The sequence below is a fragment of the Neoarius graeffei genome, chromosome 13 (assembly GCF_027579695.1).
Source record: "Neoarius graeffei isolate fNeoGra1 chromosome 13, fNeoGra1.pri, whole genome shotgun sequence".
Taxonomy (NCBI): Eukaryota; Metazoa; Chordata; class Actinopteri; order Siluriformes; family Ariidae; genus Neoarius; species Neoarius graeffei.
In genome coordinates this window covers 345,315-370,040 of record NC_083581.1, presented here as the reverse complement: position 1 = coordinate 370,040, position 24,726 = coordinate 345,315, and the positions used below count along the sequence as shown (strand labels likewise).

The 24,726-nt window shown below is 43.1% G+C and overlaps 1 protein-coding gene across 2 annotated transcripts in view; it reads left to right on the top strand.

Annotated features, from left to right (window-relative positions):
• The window catches only part of LOC132896319 (transmembrane protein 106C-like), a 42,554-nt gene that overhangs the window by 15,789 nt on the left and 2,039 nt on the right, over positions 1–24,726 (top strand). Inside the window, exons 2-5 of one of the 2 annotated variants that reach the window (XM_060937064.1) lie at positions 9,714–9,932; positions 16,716–16,779; positions 18,323–18,482; positions 20,823–20,963. In XM_060937064.1, coding sequence (XP_060793047.1) covers positions 9,719–9,932; positions 16,716–16,779; positions 18,323–18,482; positions 20,823–20,963 — 579 coding nt within the window. In that variant the 5' untranslated portion in view covers positions 9,714–9,718. Of the gene's footprint in view, positions 1–9,708; positions 9,933–16,715; positions 16,780–18,322; positions 18,483–20,822; positions 20,964–24,726 lie in introns of both variants that reach the window. The other variant, XM_060937065.1, reaches the window with a different exon arrangement.

The window sequence follows — 24,726 nt, the reverse complement described above, 5'->3', positions numbered from 1 at the left end:
GTTCAAGTGTCACGTCCATAACGCTGGAATTGCTCTTCAGGAAATTGAAGAACGGTTGCGTACTTGTATCCAAAATCTAAATGAGTCCATTAGAGACTTTGCTTACGATTATAGAGCTCTCTGTCTGAAATGGAAGCCCGACATTGATGAGGCTGCATTGGTCTGCCGCATTCTCAGTAATGCCAATCCGAAAATCGCTTCAGGCCTACGTGGAACAGTAAACACAGTGGCTGAATTAGTGAAAGTAGGCAGCATGATCGAAAATGATCTAGCTTCAGTGAAAAATTATTGGGCACGAGTTAATAATGAGAAAACAACTAAACAGCAACCAAAGACTAAAAAAGCTGAAGTAATTGTTGTGAAATCTGAAACACACTCCCACACTCCTCCCAAACATCCACCGTCTCTCCTAGCCGTCAATCTCTCTATCAGAGGCTTCCAAGGAACCGCCCTGCTGGACACAGGGAGTACTTTTTTCTCTGATGCGCAACAAACTGTGGCAGCAGATTAAGAAGCCACAGGAAAATCTGACACCTTGTGGTGACCAGGAGTTTGCCCTGGCCAACGGGACAGCTAAAAAGGCATTAGGGAAAGTTAACTGTACCCTTGACCTCCATAACACATACTGGACTCACTCCATGTATGTCCTCTCTAATGAAGATCTGGCTTTCCCCCTTATTTTAGGCCTAGACTTCTTACAAAAGAGTGGTGTGCACCTGGATTTTATGCAGGGAACCTATGGAGTAAAAAAAAATGGACGGAAAATGACATACTATCCACACACTGACCCGAGTGAGTGGGAAAATGAATGGCGTACAGTGAAACCAGCAAGAGTTCACATCTATTATGCTCTGCCTCATAGAAACCCAGCACCTAACACAGCATCTGTTCATCTTAACATCCTGTCTGACTTACCCCAGCAGCCTCGACCTGAGCTGCTACAGCTGATGAATGAGTGGCTGTCCGTCTGCTCTGGGAGGCTTGGGAGGACAACCGTTGTAGAACACACCATCCGGCTGACCGATGTCCCTTTGCGCTGTCCAGCTTATTGAGTGTCTCCACTAAAGAGGGAGATCATCCAGCAGCAAGTGAAGGAGATGGAAGCTGATGGGATTATTGTGCCTTCTTCATCCCCATGGGCCTCTCCAGTTGTCCTAGTGCCCAAGCCTGAGGGGAAATGGCGATTTTGTGTCGACTACAGGCGCCTGAATAAAAAGACCCTGTTTGATGCCTATCCCATGCCGAAGATCCATGACATCCTTGAGTCCTTTTCTGGTGCATCTGTATTTAGCTCTCTGGATCTACGCTCAGGATACTGGCAAGTCGCCATGGACAAGGCCAGTGTTGAGAAAACAGCATTCATCACGCCTTATGGTCTCTTCCATTTCAGGGCTAGAATTTTGTGAAAATTTGCAGGAATCTGTTTGGATTCTCGCAAAACCGTTTTGCGAGAATCCTGAGAATCCAATAAAATAATTTCAACAACTTTTGTGTTTGTTGTGACTGTGTGTACGAGTTTGAATTCTTTTCACAGGCAGTTAGTTGGCCTCCAACTCAGCCCTCAAACCACAAATACAGTACCAGTTACAGTAATTAAAATACACATTTATACACACTATCAAACTCATCACTTTATTTCACTCCTTAATCAAGTCAACAACTGAAGAATGGAGCCGAGGACAACATCTTCAAAAACCTGCCGCAAATGCAGTAACTGTTACGGTAAACATTACAATACAGAGTTATTCACAGTAACAAACTCATCACTCTATTTCAATCCTTAATAATCAAAAACTGAACAACAGAACATCTGAATGTCAGAAACCTAACTGCACCAATGTGTCAGGGTCATGCCAAACTATCATTTAGTTTACTCTGCCTCATCACTGACAGCAGAGTCTGAATCATCATCACTACTAGCAACCACACTAGAGTCAGGGTCAGGATGCACAATGGCATACAAGTCAGTACTGGCAGAAGTAGAGCTTGCACTGTCTGAGTGACATTCTGGGGTCAAGCCATGGAGGATCTTGTTTATCCGCCGTTTAGTGAGTGTGCCGAGGTTGTCGGTGGAGATTGCTCGCTCAGATCCTGCAAGGAAAGAGCTACATGCCCTGTCAACCAGTGATGCCCTGTATGCTGGATTTGCAAGTTCCTTCTTCCTCATGCTGTAGTGTAGACAGTCGGCAATCAGGTCAACCCCCAAACTGGCACGCCAGTCAGTGACGATACGTCGGACAGCAGAGAATCCTCTCTCCACTGTGGCGGTGGAGAATGGTACGCAGAACAGTAGTTCTACCAGCCGTAGAATGCTCCTATACTTGTGTTGGTCTAGTGTGTACACCTTGTGCCAGAACTCTGCTGGTGTACAGCCCATTTCCCCTGCTACCTTGGGACCGTAGTACAGCTTCAGTGATTTTTGAATTCCTCCAAGACTATGATTTTACTCTCCAGGCCTGCATGTTGGAGTGGGGCCATGAAGTGGTCAATGAGAGCAGTTACATCTTTGGAACAGAACTTAGCAAGTTCCTTCAAGTCCTTCGGCCAAGTAGTGATGTCGAGGAACTTCACCTTCGACAACACAGTGGTATTTGCCTCAAATTCTGCAAATCTCTCATCCAAGGCTTCACCAATGCTTATCACTGCTGCGTGATGTATTTGTTGCACATCATCCTTGATGTTTTCTGTGACGTTGTTCATGAGGATAGGCTCTTGGAAGTCTTGAATGCCAAATTTGCCAGTACTTTGTGCTTCAGGGACGTCTTGACGAGGAATCTTCACTGCCAACAGAATTTTCTTGGTGGTGTTCACTGACGGAGCAGCAGACCCCGAGCCTCGAGTGTTGGCTCGCACGTGAACCGCTTCATCAGGCCTCACATCTTGGCTTTTGGCATGTCTGGTCCAAAGGTCTGCCTCAGACACGCCAGGCTCCTCAGCTAGAAGTTCCTGTAAATAATATATGAAAGCACCGAGTCAACATCATGTATAATAATTCAATAATTATGTACAACATGCATTCTATCTCATTCTGTATATTATCTCATACTTATTTATTTGCGAAGATATGTGTCAGTCACTAAGTGAATCAGTGATGATAAAAAAAAAATCACCTTCTGCACTTTGAGAGTCCGCAAAGAGCGATTTGCATCAGCAATGGAGCGTGCATCATCTGCCTGGAAGATTTTTGATGATGTGGTCAGCAGCTGAATGATGTCCTCATAGATATGGCACTTGGCAAGGAACTTGAAGTCCAGTAGCTTTGTCAGCCAGGCAGCAGCTTTGCTGGCGTCTTTCTCGCCCTTCTGTTGTTTTGGCATTGCTGAAATGTAACACACATACTACCTAGTTGTAGTGCAGAGCATTGAGGGCTCTCTGTCTGTGTCCAACAAATCTCGTCCCGGTCGACTTTGGCTGCAACAACACACCAAGTTTCAGTTCGTTCGCGAGCTTGAGTACCAGACACCACTGTTTCTGACTGTTCTTGAAGTGGTAGAACAAATCCTTGAGAAGATCGTCCACATCACTGAACTATTTTTCTAGTGCATCTTGTGCTGCCAGCTCAAGCCTGTGTGCAAAGCAATGCATGGACAGTAGCCACTGCGATTTCATGTTTTTCTTGTAGAGTTCCAGGAGTCCTTTCTTTTTGCCAAAGTTCACAGCGGCCCCATCGGCACCAGTTCCAACTATCTTGTTTTGGAACCGATCGCACAAAGCCTCAACCAGAGAAGCTGTTTGGACATCATTGACAGGTTTCCTTGCATGTCGCTGTCTTTCAAGACGAGTAGCCTCTTCAGAATTGCATGCAACAGATTGTCTGTTACAGAGGCATAAGGAGCCATGCTTATGAAAGCAAAAAAATTCAGTCTTCGGAATTGGCTCTGGAACTGTTCTTGTGTATAGAAGTTTTGCTTCATATGTCAGTCGCTGTTTGGCTGCTGCACTGCCGTCGATCAACCAGCTGAAGAAATTTGCTTTGGCGACACTTTCACATACATCATCCCTCATCTGATCAGCAACTATGTGGTTGAACACTTTTTTGCAGATTTATCGTTGTTGAAGGCTGAGGTAAGTGGAGCACCCATCTCAATGTAAGTTTCAAGTAGACCTGGGAATTGAGAGTAAGTCTTTTCAGTTCTCCCTATGTAGACACTAGCAACAAGAAGTGGTCTCCGTGCTCTCTTCGCCATATCTCTGGCACTGTCAAAGGACGCTGGTAATGTTTTCTGCTTCTTGCTTACTGGCTGTCCAGTCGATATTTCCAAACATTTGTTATGCGCCTCACTGGTGAGATGTTGCACCAAGTTAGGTTTCAGTATACATGTCATCCCCATTTTTCCCGTAACTCATAACATTCATGACCTTGCCTCTATATCTGAAAAAGTAAATTCAATATTCTCTGCATGTCTTGATTTATTTATTTCAAATTCTGATCGTGTTCATTTTAATTTGAGTGTAATTTTATTAACGTAAATTATCGAATTTCTCATGTCAGTAACCTGTATTTTTGTGTGTTTATCATATATTTATTCATTTCATTGGTCTTGTCTTTCTGATTCCGAATGACTGTGTGTGTGTGTGTGTGTGTGTGTGTGTGTGTGTGTGTCAGACTCCTGTATAGGCTATATATCATTTATATGCATGACGATCATCGACTGTGAAACAGAATGCCCACCGTGCTTTGATTTTGTCATAGTGCAAGCTGCATGTCTTACACCTCGCCTTGACTGCAAAATCGTCTTCAAAGTCATAATTGTCTAGTAGGTCATCGCCCCATGCCTGTAAACCACGCCGCGATATTCTTTTCGTTTTTTTCAACGGATTTCAAGGTGTTTAGCTGACCTATCACTTGAGCTGGAGTACGCCATCTTGTTATTCTTGACAACAAAAGCCACCTAGCGAGTACTCGGCAGACTAGATGCAAGCGACACCAAGCGAGTGAAACACACTTTGCACATGCGCAGAACATTTTGTTTATCAAAACCGAAACCGTTTGTGGAATTTGTGTTTAAGTGATTTACTTTTGACATTTTACGATAAAATTACGATATTTCTTGAATATTTTGCGCGAATCCATTGGGATTCGCCTGGGGAACAATTTATGCGAATACTCATGCGAATTGATTCGCGGATTCGCGCCAAAATTCTAGCCCTGCATTTCCTTTCTATGCCTTTCGGTCTCAAGAACTCGGGAGCCACATTTCAGAGGCTTATGGAGACTGTCCTGGCTGAATTGAAGGGGGTATGCTGTTTTGTTTACATAGATGATGATGTTGTTTTTTCAAAGTCTGAAGCTGACCGATCTGAGGAAGGTGTTCGAGAAGCTCCATCTAGCCTCACTGACCCTCAACCTGAAGAAATGTCATTTCTTCAAGACCTCCTTGACATTCTTAGGCCATTAAGTGTCCAGCCAAGGTATTGCAGCTGACTCTGAGAAGCTCAAGGCCATAAGTGACTACCCTAGGCCTCAAAACATCAAAGAGCTCCAGAGGTTTCTTGGTCTTGCCAGTTAGTATCATAAATTCATTAAGAACTTCGCAGATCTGGCCGCCCCTCTCCACAACCTCAAGAAGAAGGATGTCGAGTGGAAGTGGACTGTGAGAGGAGCTGGGAAAGACTGAAAGAGGCACTACAATCTCCCCCGGTGCTTGCTCATCCAGACCTGTCGAAGCCCTTCAAGGTTGCCACGGATGCCAGTGATGTTGGGCTAGGTGCAGTGCTGACACAGGACGATGATGACTGCGAACATGTCATTGCCTTTGCTTCCCGCCTACTGAATGGTGCCGAGATATGGGCGTTTTACAAGAGAAATTCAGGGGGAGCATGAGCCTAGGAAGTCTATAGGGTTCTTCACTGTCACTCACCCTGTCACTGTCACACGCACACACCTTCTCACTCCCTGTCCTATGGCTATTGAGGTTTTTCACCCACGTGACCAAGTCATGTGATGCATCGTTAGGCTGCCATTTTGGACGTCACGGCTTGAATCAGTTTGAATGCGAGGAAGGCGATAAATGAAAAACATAAAAGAAAAAGGAGTGAGATGCAGAAAACGCCTTCACTATTCAGCGACGTAGGGCATTTACAGGGCAAGCAGAGGGAGAGGTATTTGCAAAAATTGAGGTTAGCAGGCTTAGAGAACGACGTTTACCTGCTTCCACCAGGATTGTTCACTGACGTACAGAAGTACACGAAGCCCTCGTCTTTACCTGACTTCGGCCCACATGATCTGTATACCTATGTCGTTAAAAACCCATCACCATACACGGGTATTGATCTGAAAGCGTATAAGAGTTTGGATGCCTACAAATATTTTGTGTCAGGCTGGGTAACATGCCTACATCAGCGGGTCGTCCCTGGAGCCGGTGGTCGCCATCTTATTACAGCTAAGGTTTGTTCACATTTTCATTTACTTTCGGTCCTCAGGATAAACAAAATGTTATTAAATGTCATTGAAATAACTTCTTAGTCTGTTGAGACATGGCCCGTTATAAATTTGCTGTTACCAGGCAATGACCAAGAACTGTATTATTAGGGTCGGTGTCTGTGTTGTAGCAGTGTACTAGCAGCTAGCTGTTAGCACTAGCTAATGTCAACAACATAGTAGCTAGTATGTTACTATAGCAATGTTACGTTCAGTCATTTGGATGACTGTTAAAACGTTACACTCGTTTTAACAGGATCCGATAAAATGATAAATCTTGCCTTGCCTTGTGAACCTTGGCCGGAGCGCGCTCCGGGAGCAAGCCGGAGCGTGCTGCTTAATTTGAGGGGGAGCAAGCCAGAGCGTGCTGCTTAATTTGAGGGGGAGCAAGCCAGAGCGTGCTCCGGCAGCTATTTACACTGGATCCGGTGTAAATAGCTGCCGGATCATAATTACAGTAAACTAGTAAATACAGTAAAGGAAAAACGAGACTGAAAGGTTTTAACAGTCATCCAAATGACTGAATGTAAACATTGCTACAGTAACATCCTAGCTACTATGTTGTTGACATTAGCTAGCTTGACCTTCAAAAGGGCGGACACCGGGGCGTCACGTGACCCTGTGACGTCAGGTGAAATACCTCAATAGTCCCTTTTAAATCACATGCTCATTTTTTGAACAGAGATGTGGAAAGAGGAATGAATGGGGGTAGATAGAAGCCGGTGCGCAAACATTCTGATATCCTCCATAATTCTTTAATAGTCTGGAATAAATTGAAGGCTACACGTTGATGAATTTTGTTCTTCTACGCCCTTTTTGAGGAATGTACTGTCGTACTTTCGCGGACTTAAACTAAAATCGGAAGAAGTGAGATCGCTCTTTTTTTTTTCCTTATTTTTGCTGGCGGGATTGTTTTTTGTCTTTTGGAAAGCGCACGGGTGGTGCGCGTTTTTGGTTATACTGCTTATGCAGTGTTTGGACTAAATAGCCTTTAGGGCAGAGTCTTCTCTCGCTCTCTCCCTCTTACTTTGCACCATTACACAATAAATATTCACATTTGAAAGTATTTTGTAAGCGCGTTTCATGAACAGAGTTAAAGAATTTGTTGACAACTCGCATTGAGTTTGTTACACAACATCAGTGATCAAGTCATTAATGTAGGGTGCTGCTTTTTTTTTTTTTAAATATTGAGAGACCACACATTTAATAAAGCAAACTGTGCATTTCTTGAGGAAGGGCAATTCTGTGAAGTTTTAACTAAATTTATGGGACACAAGTTCATAAAGTCAACAGAGCGCCTCTCAACAGTCCGCTTGATGTTACGATTCCAGCTCCAAAATGAATCAATATTGTTTGGATGTTGGTGGCGAGCAAACGTCCGTCCAGAGCCCCTATGTATATATTTAGGCCGACACAGGAACCCAAGATGTTTGTGCGCAAGCAGAGTGTCAGGGAATTTGTTTTATTCCCCAAATAGTGGAGATAGGCAGACGAATATTTAAGCACCATGGAGAAGTCCCAGGAAAGCTGATGCAAAAGTTTTGGCTCACTGTGAAGCCAGTGTAGGTGACTTGGATCAAAACAAGGAGCCAGAGTAGAATCACTGTTGCACGCATTTGAACAGAATAACCTATGTATGACAGGTCACCATCCAAGCAAGCAAGTGTAGGCTACACACAGAGCAGCTAGCCAGACGCCTGTGCCCTGATCTTAACACGTTAGCCAACAGGATACACCACTTGACACTCCAAAGGGCAGGCAACAGAAATAGCCAGCCCTAAGAGGGCTCGTGCAAGGTAATACAGGGTAGTCAACATTAGTAGTAGCCTAGTCCATCAGTTTGGCCAACAGTTCAGTAAACTTCCGTTTTAAAGTCCGGACAAATAGCTGAGATGGATCCCCAGTCAGTACACCGTCTATATCTTGATTTCAGCAATAGCAGATGGCTTGTCTTAGGATGTCAAGAACAAACAAACTATAAAAGATTGTGAGATAGTCTATCTTATAGTCTTAAAACCAGACTATAATGATTTTAAAATTCATCTATATGGTAGAAACCAAAGAGACTGGTTCATGGACTAGGCTGTGTCTTGTGAAAGTTCAGCCCAGTCTGATGTAACCTTCATTTTTTTTCATCTTTCTTTTATAGTTTCTTATTTCATGATAGAGCAGCATTACTCGTCTCGTCTTCTTCCGCTTATCCGGGACTGGGTCGCGGAGGCAGCAGTCTAAGCATGGAAGCCCAAACTTCCCTTTCCCCAGACACCTCTGCCAGCTCCTTGGGAAGAACACCGAGGCGTTCCCAGGCCAGCCGAGAGACATAGTCTCTCCAGTGTGTCCTGGGTCTTCCCCGGGGCCTTTTCCCAGGGGGACATGCCTGGAACACCTCCCCAGGTAGGCGTCCAGGAGGCATCCGAAAAACATGCCCGAGCCACCTCAGCTGATTCCTCTCGATGTGGAGGAGCAGCGGCTCTACTCCGAGCTCTTCCCGAGTGACTGTGCTTCTCACCCTATCTCTAAGGGAGCGCCCAGCCACCCTGCGAAGGAAACTCATTTCGGCCGCTTGTATCCGCGATCTCGTTCTTTCGGTCATTACCCAAAGCTCATGACCATAGGCATTACTGTCACTATAAATAAACTCCGCCCCCTATCAGCATTACTGTCACTATAAATAAACTCCGCCCCAGCAGCATTACTGTCACTATAAATAAACTCCGCCCCCAGCAGCATTACTGTCACTATAAACTCACTGTGCAAGTGCACTATGTGTATTATGGGACAAGGAAAAGTCCTTCCCATGTCATGTGGCGCATAGGGTGGCACCGATCCCTGTTTCCATAGCCCTTGGCCTCTTGCCTATTGCATAGTTAGGGTTACAGTGGGGGGGCTAGTCCTCTGGTAACCGCGAGAGTTTGACTCCCCACTTGCATCTGTATTGCCGCGTACCTTGCCAGACAGCAGTAGGTACCATTTTTATGATGGTCTTTGGCATGACCCGACCATGAGTAGAACTCTCAATCTCCCGATCGAGAGGCGGACATGCTAACCACTAGGCCAACTCGCGGTATGGGATAAGGAACCCTACATCAAATGTGGACTGGTGGGCGTGTGATCAGTGCATGACAGGTGAATGTATTGATTGGTGTAGTATGATTGGATTGTTGGTAAATGTTTAATGGGTGATTCCTGTTCAGCTGCCACATGATTGGCTGATTTAGAAAGGTATATGAACATGCAGGTGTACAAGTCTTCCTTATTATGTGTGTGTGTGTGTGTGTTTTGTTGAGGGCAGGGCTGATGGGCTCATTGTGGTCTCAACACTGTGGTTTGGTGGGTAGAGTCAAGGGGATGGGTGGTACAGAGGGCCTGATGGAGCGAGTGGATGATGATGATGACTCTCTGGATGGGCGGGACAGACAGGAGGACATCGCCAGGTTCCCATATGTGGAGTTCACAGGCAGAGACAGCATCACCTGTCCCACCTGCCAGGGCTCTGGACGCATTCCTTCAGGTGAGTCTCACTATTACACTGGAAACTCCTGCAGTGTGGGCTCTGAACAAAAACTGAAAGGACCCTGGGAATAAAACAGTAAAAACAACAATAAAAGTGGCTAAATCAGATAAATCACATGATTCAATGCTGAGTCGTGTGAATGTTTTAGAACAAAGCCATAAAATCAAAAAGTTCAGAGTAGTCACATGACCTCCACTGACATTTATTTGTACAGCACTTTTAACAATAGACACTGTCGCAAAGCAGCTTTACAAATATACATTTTAAACATGTGAATTAATAAATTTATCCATAATGATGAAGCCTGAGGTGACGGTGGTGAGGAAAAACTCCCTCAGACAACATGAGGAAGAAACCTTGAGAGGAACCAGACTCTAAATGGAACCCATCCCCATCTGGGTGATAACAGACAGCGTGATTATATATAACTCACTTCTATAACTGTGTCCTATAGAGTCACAAAGTACAACTGTGTCACCAGGAAATTCATTATAGTTTAAACCAATGGATACAACCTCCTGTTTTGTCAGAGATAAGTTTTAAAAAACTTGCGCATCCAGGTTTTGATGTTCAGAAGGTGGGTACTGAGTGTTGTCAATGCAGAAACTGTGTCTGATGTGGTACAAGTGTCAATTTGAGTGTCCTCAGCATACAAATAATAACTGAGACCATAAGAATAGAGATGACCAAGGGGGAGCATATACAGTGGTGCTTCAAAGTTTGTGAACCCTTTAGAATTTTCTATATTTGTGCATAAATATGAGCTAAAACATTGTCAGATTTTCACACAAGTCCTAAAAGTAGATAAAGAGAACCCAGTTAAACAAATGAGACAAAAATATTATAGTTGGTTATTTATTTATTGAGGAAAATGATCCAATATTACATATCTGTGAGTGGCAAAAGCATGTAAATTTTTGCTTTCAGTGTCTGGTGTGACCCCCTTGTGCAGCAATAACTGCAACTAAACGTTTGTGGTAACTGTTGATCAGTCCTGCACACTGGCTTGGAGGAATTTTAGTCCATTTCTCCATGCAAAGCAGCTTCAACTCTGGGATGTTGGTGGGTTTCCTCACATGAACTGCTCGCTTCAGGTCCTTCCACAACATTTCTATTGGATTAAAGTCAGGACTTTGACTTTGCCATTCCAAAACATTAACTTTATTCTTCTTTAACCATTCTTTGGTAGAATGACTTGTGTGCTTAGGGTCGTTGTCTTGCTGCATGACCCACCTTCTCTTGAGATTCAGTTCATGGACAGATGTCCTGACGTTTTCCTTTAGAATTCGCTGGTATAATTCAGAATTCATTGTTCCGTCAATGATGGCAAGCCATCCTGGCCCAGATGCAGCAAAACAGGCCCAAACCATGATACTACCACCACCATGTTTCACAGATGGGATAAGGTTCTTATGCTGGAATGCAGTGTTTTCCTTTCTCCAAACATAACGCTTCTCGTTTAAACCAAAATATTCTACTTTGGTCTCATCCGTCCACAAAACATTTTTCCAATAGCCTTCTGGCTTGTCCACGTGATCTTTAGCAAACTGCAGACGAGCAGCAATGTTCTTTTTGGAGAGCAGTGGCTTTCTCCATGCAACCCTGCCATGCACACCATTGTTGTTCAGTGTTCTCCTGATGGTGGACTCATGAACATTAACATTAGCCAATGTGAGAGGCCTTCAGTTGCTTAGAAGTTACCCTGGGGTCCTTTATGACCTTGCCGACCATTACACGCCTTGCTCTTGGAGTGATCTTTGTTGGTCGACTACTCCTGGGGAGGGTAACAATGGTCTTGAATTCCCTCCATTTGTACACAATCTATCTGACTGTGGATTGGTGGAGTCCAAACTCTTTAGAGATGGTTTTGTAACCTTTTCCAGCCTGATGAGCATCAGTAACGCTTTTTCTGAAGTCCTCATGATGCACTTCCACAAACGTGTTGTGAAGATCAGACTTTGATAGATCCCTGTTTTTTAAATAAAACAGGGTGCCCACTCAGACTTGATTTCAATCAATGGGATAACAAACACCTGACGGCACGGTGGTGTATTGGTTAGCATGGTCGCCTCACAGCAAGAAGGTTCTGGATTCGAACCCAGCGGCTGGCGAGGGCCTTTCTGTGTGGAGTTTGCATGTTCTCCCCGTGTCTGCATGGGTTTCCTCCGGGTGCTCCGTTTTTTCCCCCCACAGTCCAAAGACATGCGGTTAGGTTAATATAGGACGGCCTTGGGCTGAGGTGCCCTTGAGCGAGGCACCGAACTCCCAACTGCTCCCCGGGCGCTGTTACCCAGAGCAGTGGGCAGCCATGCTCTGTCTGTGTGTGTGTGTGTGTGTGTGTGTGTGTGTGTGTGTGTGCGCGCCCATTGCTCACTTGTGTGCATGTGTGTTTTCACTGCTTCAGATGGGTTAAATGCAGAGAGGAAATTTCACAAGTGTGTGATGAATAAAGTTGTGCTTTCTTTCTTGACTCTAATTTCATCTTCAAATTAACTGCTAATCCTAGTGGTTCACATACTTTTTTGCTCCTCACAGATATGTAACATTGGATTATTTTCCTCAATAAATAAATGACCAAGTATAATCTTTTTTTTTCTCATTTGTTTAACTGGGTTCTCTTTATCTACTTTTAGGACTTCTGTGTGAAAATCTGATGGTGTTTTAGGTCATATTTATGCACAAATATAGAAAATTCTAAAGGGTTCACAAACTTTTCAAACACGATTGTAGATACAGAATAAAAGAGGACCAAGCAAGCCTCAACACCAGGCATTGCCTGAATGCCCAATTTGCCCGACTAAGACGCTCGGGCAGAAATATTTTAGCGAGTTAGGCCCATTCAGGCACACCTATGGTCGGCTTCTTTAAGCACCAAAGTTATTTTTGAGGGAGTACGTTACCAAAAAAAAACCCCAGACGTATTAACCAGTATCCTCGCCTCCCCTGTGATTTGCTGTTTTTTTTTTTTTTTTTCCTTCCTGATTTGTAACGGTGATTCTGATTGGCTCACTTAAGGCGCGCGTGCACATTTGTGCTTTTTGTCACTATGACTGGTCGCTGGTGCCCTCCTACGTTTTCCCAGGTTGACTTCAGGATGTCCACATATAGACCCCTTCCACTGACGTCACATTTACCTTAGCAACCGTTGCTACCCGATACCTGGGGGGGCAAGCGAACTTTGTTCACATACTGAAGCCAAGCAGAGATGTCCAGTGTCTGTTGCTGGTGTTCGAAGAAAACTACAGCTAAAAAAAAGCTCTACTACCAGGTTACTTGGATAATCTTAGTCAGAAAGAAGTGAAAGATATATGCGGAAATTGGAGTTTATTAGCGGTTATGATCCATACAAAATTCCTCAAAACGACTGGAATTTTGACGGTGCAGATTTGTGGCCTAGCATTAGCTACATGTTGGAATGAATATACCTTCTTTTTTCCCCTGAAGAGTCCCAACATGGAAGAACGTTTAATAATAATTTAAAAAAAAAACCTACAAAAGCAAGAAAACCTTCTTTGTGTAAAAACTTCTTCCCAATATCAGCTTTTGGGAACAGAATGCTGCAAAAGCCAAAGCATTTACTCTCAAAGGGCTCCGACCTGAACTGTGGGCTCAATCTTATTCCCACCCCTCCATGTCTCAGCAACCCCAAGGACATGTAGTTACAGAGCTATCTGCACGCTATCATTTATACAGTGATGCTTATTATTGTTAAAGCAATATCTGAAGTGTTATTTGTAAAATAACAATATCTTGCTCTAGACTTTCAAAGTTGTAAGATTTTATTTTAATTTTATCTAATAGTGGATGGTACAATAATTAGACACTAACAGAATCAGCACATTCCAGTTGTAGCTGTAGTCGTACAGTAACTATGATCATTCTTGTAGTAATAATTTCAAAAAATGGTTCATGTTCAGTTCCCTCTTCATTTATTCTCTATTCAAAGGCACAGCTGAGTCACACAGCAGGGCTCTACATTAACTTTTGAAACCACTTGTCCTGTCGGGCAAGTTGAAAGGAAATGTACTTGTCCGAATGTGAAGTTGACTTGTCCGAAAAAATATTTGAGAAAAAAACTCCACAAATAAACTACTTGTAACCGAACAATCTTTATTGCATTTGTTTCCGAATTCACAACATATGCATAATATCTATGAATCAAAAGTAATCAATACTTTGATATAAAAAGTTCAAAAATATAGTAAAACAGACATTGATTTAATTGTTGTTGTCTATTCAGAGTGGCTCCTGTATGGTATTTAATGATAAAAAAAAAGATAATTAATAATTTCAAATAATCCATAATTATATCTAAATTATAGAGCCCTATGTTTCAAATCCCTAAACTCCCAATACTAATTAGCTAATTAATACAGCCGGTAACCTAATATTAGCAGGCATTTGACAGCTTGGTATTTCATAGATAACTTTCCCCACTCCTCCCTCACTCCGTCAATCCACACGCATGTAGGCGCACATTCCCCGCCACACACGCTCGGCTATATAATCAACACCATCAGCAACAATTCAAAGATTTGGAAATTGCCACACACTCAACGTAAATATACAGTTGAATAATGATCCCGCCAACAGAAATGTCAACAAATCCGCGTGTATGACACGATTAAAACCAATCATAAACGACTGTTTACTTTTCAGCTCAAATACACGAAGTGGTATTGGCCGGTTTCGCAAGTGGAATATTGCGCATGCGCACATCGCTCTTTCCGAATAGAAACATCCGGCGATTCATCAAAACAATATGTCGAGTGAGAGGCTTTGGAAATCATGTGAATAAACTGATAAATTTGATATGTAACCCGAATATTGGTGTATTTTGGCAGTTGTCCGATCGGACAAGTAACTGAGACGATGAACTTGTCCGACATAAAGGATCACTTGTCCCGGACAGGCGTTAATGTCGAGCCCTGCACAGGTTGATCAGTGTGTAACGGACAATAACAATTTTATCCAAAATATTTTTTCCTGCCTTAGTCGATTTATTTCCATTTCACATGCATGCAGCTGTTGTAAAGTTCTGTGTGTGTGTGTAACTCTGTTGAACTGTAGGTTCATTACTACACTCTGACTCCATGGTGATATTTTGTACAGGACTGTGTTCCTCTAACAGAATCAAAGCTCCAGCGCTCTCTGCTCTTAATCTGTTCTGTTCTTTCGGGATTTATTGTGCACGTCACTCCTTGTTGGGCATTTTACTGAGTCATGTCTGGGTTGTTTGAAACCGATCTGGGTTTTCTGTGTTGAATAAAGAAGCTGCTTTACCTGTAAGAAAATCAAACACTTTCCTGAAGAAGCTAACTTGAATGCAAGCAGAAAAAATAAAACAAGATTCTGAAGCAAACTCTTCCATACTCTCTTCCGACTTTTCTGCTTTTAAAAAAAAAAAAACATTTTAAATACAATCGCAAATTTCTCTGGAGTTTTCAGGCTTTGCTCCTCTCTTCGTATTCTCTTTAATCAGTCATTTCTTTTGTTCTTGAAGCATTTGCTTCTCTTTAACATTTTTCTTGATAGCAGGGAGACGGTAATGCCTTTTATCTATTTCTCGATTTGAAGAACCAAAAGCAGTGTAAAAATGAACCATACTGAAGAAAGATTAAGCCTTGCTGACACGAAAGATGGTGCCTGTTTGACCCCAGGTATAAATATCACGTGATGCACGACGTCATATGCAAGGAGTCTATATATGTAAAAAAGCTAGTGGTAAGTACATTCAGTGAATGGAAAGACATGCTTTTGTGTCTCAAATAGTAAACCATACCCTCTACAGTAAATGTATTTATCATTTACATCGTGAATTATCCCATAGATTTAATCTTACCCCATTTGACATTGGCCCATCATGCGTGTGAAGATGAGGAGGACAGGTTGTTTAATTTCCTCCTAAATGCAACAGCAAACTGAATAAGACAGTACTGCAGAAGAGACTCCTGTTTAATAATATTTTTAGTTTTATAATTCATCTTTGCAATATTGCTAGTCATTGTTAGGCAAAACAAAGTGTATTGTGTCCTATATAAAAAGACGTATTATGTACTTGTACCGTACGGAAGTCTTACATATGATATTGATTTATGTTTCTTGTTTTCAGGGTTTGTCTTGTTCTGTTGAAATAATTGTTTTTTTTTCTTTTAAATGTACTTTTGTCTCAACTCAATGATACCCCTAGAAAACATATCAGTATTGCCTTGAAGCGTGCACTTGAAAACTTATTGAAATACCGCAAAATTTTAGGGCAAAAGGAAATTTGGGGGGGCAATTTTTTTTTGGAGAGCCCATTTGCCCTGCAGGGCAAAAGGTGTCAAAAGTTAATGGTGAGGCCTGGTGAGGACTGACCCTTCAGGGACACCGTGGATGACAGTAGGTGACTGGGACTGGATGCCATTTACGGTGGTGAACTGTTGGCAGTTGGTGAGACGTGAATTAAACCAGGAAAGGGCGGAGCCAGAGAACCCAGCAAGGCTTTCCATTCCACTCTGACCAGGGCTGTTTTGGAAATGTGTTGCTTCCTGAAATGAGATTGGAATGGGTCAAGAAACATGTTGGAGGCAAGATGGTTTTGAAGTTGAGGGAACAACATGCTCAGGCACTTTGGAAAGGAAGGTTGATGATGGGCCTGGAGTTAGTCAAGACCTCATGATTCAGGCCAGGTTTTTTGAGGACAGGTCTCATTAATCACATCATAGTGTGTGTGAGAGAGGGAGACAGCGGGATAAGCTGGTTCTGATCCCCCCCCCCCCCCCCCCTTCTTTTTAACAGATCAGGTGAATGAGCTGGTGGCATTGATTCCCTACAGTGACCAGAGACTGCAGCCTCAAAGGACGTGAGACCCACACTCCCCACACTCTCCACACTCCCTCCACACTCCCCACACACTCTCCACACACTCTCCACACTCCCTCCACACACTCCCCACACTCTCCCTCCCCACACTCCCTCCACACACTCTCCACACACTCCCCACACTCCCTGCACTCTGTCTTTGAGATCCTGTGCTGGTTCATTATTAATGATGGATTAGCCATTCAAAATAGCAGTTCAATGCAAATGTTCTTTTATTTGCAGTGTGCAAAATTCCAGTTCAGTAAATACAACCACAAATCAGAAAAAGTTGGGACAGTATGAGAAATGCAAATTAAAAAAAGAGAGCAGTAATTTTTTCTAAATTTACTTGTATTTCATTGCAGACAGAATGAGCTCAAGAACAGTTTATCTATAGATAGAACCACATGGGCTTGGGATTACTTTGGCAAACCTTTATCAAGCTACAATACGGAGTTACATCCACAAATACCAGTTAAAACTTTTACTGTGCAAAAAGGAAGCCTTATGTTAACTGTGTCCAGAAGCTCCATCAACTTTTCTGGGCTCGGAGGTGTCTGGGATGGACCATCACACAGTGGAAGCGTGTATTGTGGTCAGATGAATCAATATTCCGAGATAATCAGCACATGGTCTCCTCAGTTCTCAAATGTTTAGAGTGTTGTTAAAAGTAGAGGTGATGCAACACAGTGGTAAACATGGCCCGTCCCAACCTTTTTGTAAGGTTCCTGGCATCAAATTCAAACTGAGGATGTATTTTTCAACATTTGATATGTAGTCTTTGCACTGTTGTTCGGTGAAATGTAGGGTTTCTGTGACTTGCAAATCACATTCTGTTTTTAATTACGTTTTATACAGCGTCCCAAATTTTTTGGAATTGGGGTTGTAATTCTGGCCCTTTCCACCGGCTGCCACCACAAGTCCGTGTGAGGCCTGAGGGAAGCACTGCTAATGTTCCTCACTCCATGCTGTTTCTGTTGCGTCACGTGTCAGTGGTGCAACTGAACAATGCACCTGTAAAATGGTTGTCTGTCTGTTTGTGGCATTTAACGTTCTCCATTATCAAGGGGTATGATGCTGTTTGAGTATGAGAAGAACGCTTGAGGTTTGTTCATGCAGCTGAACGTTGTGTATTTATTCTGTGCTTTTCTGATGTGTGCATTTTAATACATTTTAAATGAAACTATCAAACATTCTATCAACATCTGATAGAATTGATTGGTGTGTATGGACGGTATATGTCACTATGGTTTTATTGCCCAGGCTTCGTTGAAGGCGATATTAGGACAGAGTCTTCCAGGGGTTCTTATTTATCTCCTGTTAAGGCCACAAGTGAGGGTGTGTGGTGTGGTGTTCTCAGAGCTTTACATAGTTCTGTTCAGCAGATGAGCAAATCAGGAGCACAGTGTCATTATCATCATTTAAACCACAGTGTTCATGAATTAATGTGATAAGTCCTGGATCATACCTGAGCTTGCTGTACAGTGTCATTTTAAAGTTGTTTTTTATTTATATAATATAGTGTGTGTAATGTTTGTGTACAGGAAGCAGTATGTGGGTCTGTCTGTGATTGTGTGTTTGCTCATCTGCTCCCTCGTCACCTTCTTCATGTTTCCTCGGCCCGTGTTGGTGGAAGACGGAGGGATTCGGTCCGTCATCGTCCATTTTGACCGTGACACCAGCCGAGTGCTCATTAACATGACTGTGAGTGTGTGTGTGTGTGTGCGGACACAGCAGATTGTGTGTGACATTTTCAGGTTTTTACAGGCTAAATCATTCTTCAGTTCCATTAAATGTCAATATAGCACTTTTAATAATACACATTCTCACATTGCAAGTTTGCATAAAGCTTTATGTAGATTTACAGTGGTGCTTGAAAGTTTGTGAACCCTTTAGAATTTTCTACATTTCTGCATAAATATGACCTAAAACATCATCAGATTTTCACACAAGTCCTAAAAGTAGATAAAGAGAACCCAGTTAAACACATGAGACAAAAATATTATACTTGGTCATTTATTTATTGAGGAAAATGATCCAATATTACATATCTGTGAGTGGCAAAAGTATGTGAACCTTTGCTTTCAGTATCTGGTGTGACACCCCCTTGTGCAGCAATAACTGCAACTAAACGTTTGCGGTAACTGTTGATCAGTCCTGCACACCAGCTTGGAGGAATTTTAGCCCGTTCCTCCATACAGAACAGCTTCAACTCTGGGATGTTGGTGGGTTTCCTCACATGAACTGCTCGCTTCAGGTCCTTCCACAACATTTCCATTGGATTAAGGTCAGGATTTTGACTTGGCCATTCCAAAACATTAACTTTATTCTTCTTTAACCATTCTTTGGTAGAACCACTTGTGTGCTTAGGGTCGTTGTCTTGCTGCATGACCCACCTTCTCTTGAGATTCAGTTCATGGACAGATGTCCTGACATTTTCCTTTAGAATTCGCTGGTATAATTCAGAATTCATTGTTCCATCAATGATGGCAAGCCGTCCTGGCCCAGATGCAGCAAAACAGGCCCAAACCATGATACTACCACCACCATGTTTCACAGATGGGATAAGGTTCTTATGCTGGAATGCAGTGTTTTCCTTTCTCCAAACATAACGCTTCTCATTTAAACCAAAAAGTTCTATTTTGGTCTCATCTGTCCACAAAACATTTTTCCAATAGCCTTCTGGCTTGTCCACGTGATCTTTAGCAAACTGCAGATGAGCAGCAATGTTCTTTTTGGAGAGCAGTGGCTTTCTCCTTGCAACCCTGCCATGCACACCATTGTTGTTCAGTGTTCTCCTGATGGTGGACTCATGAACATTAACATTAGCCAATGTGAGAGAGGCCTTCAGTTGCTTAGAAGTTACCCTGGGGTCCTTTGTGACCTCACCGACTATTACACGCCTTGCTCTTGGAGTGATCTTTGTTGGTCGACCACTCCTGGGGAGGGTAACAATGGTCTTGAATTTCCTCCATTTGTACACAATCTGTCTGACTGTGGATTGGTGGAGTCCAAACTCTTTCGAGATGGTTTTGTAACCTTTTCCAGCCTGATGAGCATCAACAACGCTTTTTCTGAGGTCCTCAGAAATCTCCTTTGTTTGTGCCATGATACACTTCCACAAACATGTGTTGTGAAGATCAGACTTTGATAGATCCCTGTTCTTTAAATAAAACAGGGTGCCCACTCACACCTGATTGTCATCCCATTGATTGAAAACACCTGACTCTAATTTCACTTTCAAATCGACTGCTAATCCTAGAGGTTCACATACTTTTGCCACTCACAGATATGTAATATTGGATCATTTTCCTCAATAAATAAATGACCAAGTATAATATTTTAGTCTCATTTGTTTAACTGGGTTCTCTTTATCTACTTTTAGGACTTGTGTGAAAATCTGATGATGTTTTAGGTCATATTTATGCAGAAATATAGAAAATTCTAAAGGGTTCACAAACTTTCAAGCACCACTGTAGATCCCTATTGAACAATCCAGTGATAAGTGATGAGGAAAAAACCTTGAGAGGATCTGCAAAGTAAAACGCTGAGTCCCAAAGAGTCCCAAACCCAACTTGTATTAAATGTCCAGAGCGTCTTCTAAGTGTGTCTTTTGACTGTCCGTATGGGGGCCGTCCTCCACAGGAGCAAAGTGATGTGACTCCAGCCAGATGTAGGGCATCAGGCAGGTTCGAGAGCAGGAGCGGTTCAGCATCGTTGGTGTCTCAGGAGTGAAGTTCATAAGTCACTGCTTACAGTCACACATTTAACAGGGTTGGATCAAGTTACCATGGAGACACTGCCTTGCATTGCTTGGCCTCCTTACTTCTGCTTACAGCGATATTCTTCTGTGTAATATTTGAAGTTTTTTTTCATTGGCTCTCAGAGGGTTTTGTGGATTATAAAAATGACAAATCTCCAACAATTACTGCTTTTTCTAGAGAAGGAGCCAGATTTGATTTAAGAGACTTATTGTGTCTTTAAACATTTAATTAACTGCCAAAGCGAGCGTGGGATTAAAGCCGTGTGTGTGTTCGTTCTCAGAGTGCCTTGAACTTTAACAATGGGAACTTCTTCACTGTGTTGGTGGACAGTGTGAGCAGTCAGGTTCTCTACATGAAGACTGTCATCGGCACCCAGCAGCTGGACAACATCCTCAGCATCCAACCACTGAGCCAGAGACAGGTGAGGGGGTGGAGTCAGGTAGACAGGTATGGGGTAGGGGTCACTCGGGAGTATTCTCTACTTTCAAGTACCCATAATGCTTTGTGCCTTGGGGGATAACCAGGCACTATATTTAAGTCAGATAACCACAGTCATTTTTTCAAATGACCCTAACCCATAACTACTTCATTACTTGTTTACTGCAATGCATTATGGGTGATACCCGGGGTCAGCTCCGCCATATTGTTTACTTTCGCCTTTTGTTAAATGCTTCATTGTTCTTTGTAACCGGTTTTAACCATGCTGCCTAAAGTGAATTGCTGTGTGCTTAACTGTGTCTCCACAACAAAGAGAACGCCACCTAATTTGAGCTTTTATCACCTGCCAGTTGAGAAGAAAGAAATGAATAAGTTTAATCTGCAACAAAAACCTTTGAACGGAATCGAAATGGACAAGTGTTTGTAGCTTACATTTCTCTGGTGGGGGGAAAAGATGTACGTAAACTGTGACCCAGCAATATTTCCATGATCTGTGGAATGGCCTTTGGCTATAGATGATTATAACAATCGACACTATTCATCGTCTGAAACTAGCGATGTTCCAAAGCCTGGAAAATAAAAAAAGCGTTCTTCGGCCTTTGCCTCTGAACGTACTGACACACTCTGCAGCCGAACGAGCTCGTCGGACCGATAAAACTCCCAAACCACCAAGGGTTCTCTTTCGGGTATGTATAATGTTCAGTGGACCTCACTAGCGGCATTTATCAAAGAAAATGCATTTATACTGAACGTGACACGGCAGATCAGGGGCTTTCCAAAGGTGTTGTGGGTGGGTGGGGTTTTTATTTTTTTTTGGGGGGGGTTAATATTTCCTGATATCAAGTTTTATTTAACTAATCACTCCTTTATCACTCGGACCGTTATTTGCCCACGTATGTTCACCCACGAGAGCGCTGCTCTGCGCCAATTCCTGATATTCAGATTTGTTTTCTCAAAGTTTAGCTGGTGCAATACACGTCCTCAGAAATGAGACATTCTGAGATTTGATGTACAGTGTGGTAGACTCGGTCTCGACTCTTACCTTCTCACCAAACTTGATTTGGATACTGATTTTCCTGCTGTAAACCCTCGACATGTTATCCACCTCTTTAAATCACCAATTTCATGGTCTTCCACGACAGAGCATGGCAAAATTGCTCTCACGTAAAATTAATCTGATACCTCTCATATTGCTCAACTACCGACCCCAGCTGTCCCCCACAATGCATTGTGATAAACAAGTGATGTATTTATGCTTGGGGGGCTATTCACATGGGGAAAAGCGACTTTTGCTGTGCACCAACTTGTTCAAATAGCCATAAAAGGAATCGTGATTTAAAGTTTTATGGAATATCTAAAGAGGTTAAGCGTCAAAGCGTGGTTAGACAGAATTTGCTGACAAAACTTTACACCGACGGATAACACGTGACGGTGTTCTACACACTTCAGTGGTGGAGAAAAGTCTGATGCTCCAAGTCCCGAAGCCTACAACCCCGGTCTTTGTGTTTCGTCATAAGTGTGAAAAACAAAGACAAGTCAAACAACTGAAAAGGACAACTTTATTGAAGGATAAACTCCCAAAACAAAGTGCAAACGCTACAGTGTAAGTAAGCTTACATGTCCTTCCCCTTTTACTGTTTATGTAGGGAGATCGAATGTAGTATTTGACCCTGTAGCTCTAACAGTCCAAAGATTGTCGTAATCTGGTAGTATATGAGCTTGAGGAAAATCATCCATCCATTACCTGGAGCTGCTTATCCTGTGCAGGGTCACGGGTGGGCTGGATCCTATCCCAGCTGACTATGGGTGAGAGACGGGGTTCACCCTGGACAGGTCACCTGATCATCACAGGGCGACACGCAACCATTCACATTCACACCTACGCTCAATTTAGAGTCACCAGTTAACCTAACCTGCATGTCTTTGGACTGTGGGGGAAACCGGAGCACCCGGAGGAAACCCACGCGGACACGGGGAGAACATGCAAACTCCGCACAGAAAGGCCCTCGCCGGCCACGGGGCTCGAACCCGGACCTTCTTGCTGTGAGGCGACAGCGCTAACCGCTACACCACCGTGCCGCCTCTAGGAAAATCGGAGTGAAGGAAATCAAAGTCAACTTTAAAAAAAATAAATGTGACAGTTCTGCTGTGTTTACAGTCCTTACTTGACTGAGTGAATTCTGTGCTTGTGTTCCCGTGCATGAAGCGTTTTGTTTATTCTTATGGCTTTCTTGTCGTAACCAGCAGCCACCAAAAATGATTTCACTGTGAATTCTTCTCTGATCAGTGTCGATCTTTCTCAGCTCTTCTGACGATCTTTTAAAGGGGAACTGAAGTCATTTTTAAAATTTGCTTTATTTCTTAACGTGTTCTTCAATTATGTTTTCGGTTTTAGTAACCTTATATCGTGACTCGTATGGGCAACTAATTGCAAATAAATATGATACTTATCGGCCTATTGGATTTTTAGCCGTGTTGAATTTGGTTCGTTTGGTCCACGGCAGGCGTCGCTTATCTGCGCAATCTTCACGAGACTTGTGCGAGACTTTGAAACGTGACGTGTCAGTGCCGCCATTTTAAAAACTCTTTTCCAAACGAAATATTGCACAATAACGAGTTTAAATGACGATTACTGCCGACTTTTTTCAAACTTTCCTGATTGCTATCAGAACAAACAAAACTTGCGGTTTGATGACATCAGCGTTTGAAAGAGGGCGCGTGTCTTTTGCAACGCTGGCAGATGTTGGTCACTTTGATTTCCGCTGTACGTTTTACTTCTGTCCTACGATGTCTCGCACAGGTCTCAACGAATCTTGTTTACGGCCGTTGCTTTGACATATGCACTGATGTATTACAGCATATTTTAAACACTCAGAACTTGCTATAGCAGCGACAAAATAGCGATCAAACATGCATTCAAATATTTAATAAAATGAGAAATAGAATATTGATGATAAAAAAAAATTTGCCATCAGTTCTCCTTTAACTTCTGCAGGTCAGTAATTGTTGGAACACCCGTGTTGACAGACGAAGAAGGCTGTTGGCTGTCACCCGAAGTCAAGATGTTCAGTGTTTGATACAATATTTACAGACGCTTTTTTACCGATTTATTTCTCGAAGTTCATAAAAGGCTTTGCAGATTTCTTTAAGCTTTGGTTTAGTTAGTTTTGGCACTTCTTTGAAGGTTTTAGGGAGATTTTAAATTTGAAAGATTACTGTTCGTGTGCGGCACCCTGTTTTTTATTTATGTTTTGGTTACCCCCCCCCCCCCCCCCCCCCCCAAATTAAAAAAAAAAAAAGCGCAAAGCATTCATGGTAATGTGAAAGTAGTCAGTCAGTGGGGGAGGGGTCAGTCATAGACCGGTATTGTGAGGGATTAGATAGAGGTGAGTATGGAGGTGGGGTCAGTCAGAGATGAATATCGGTGAGGGGTTCAGTCACAAACGAGTATGGGGCAGGGTTAGAGACGGGTATGGGGCAGGGTGTAGAGACGGGTATGGGGCAGGGTGTAGAGACGGGTATGGGGCAGGGTGTAGAGACGGGTATGGGGCAGGGTGTAGAGACGGGTATGGGGCAGGGTGTAGAGACGGGTATGGGGCAGGGTGTAGAGACGGGTATGGGGCAGGGTGTAGAGACGGGTATGGGGCAGGGTTAGAGACGGGTATGGGGCAGGGTGTAGAGACGGGTATGGGGCAGGGTGTAGAGACGGGTATGGGGCAGGGTGTAGAGACGGGTATGGGGCAGGG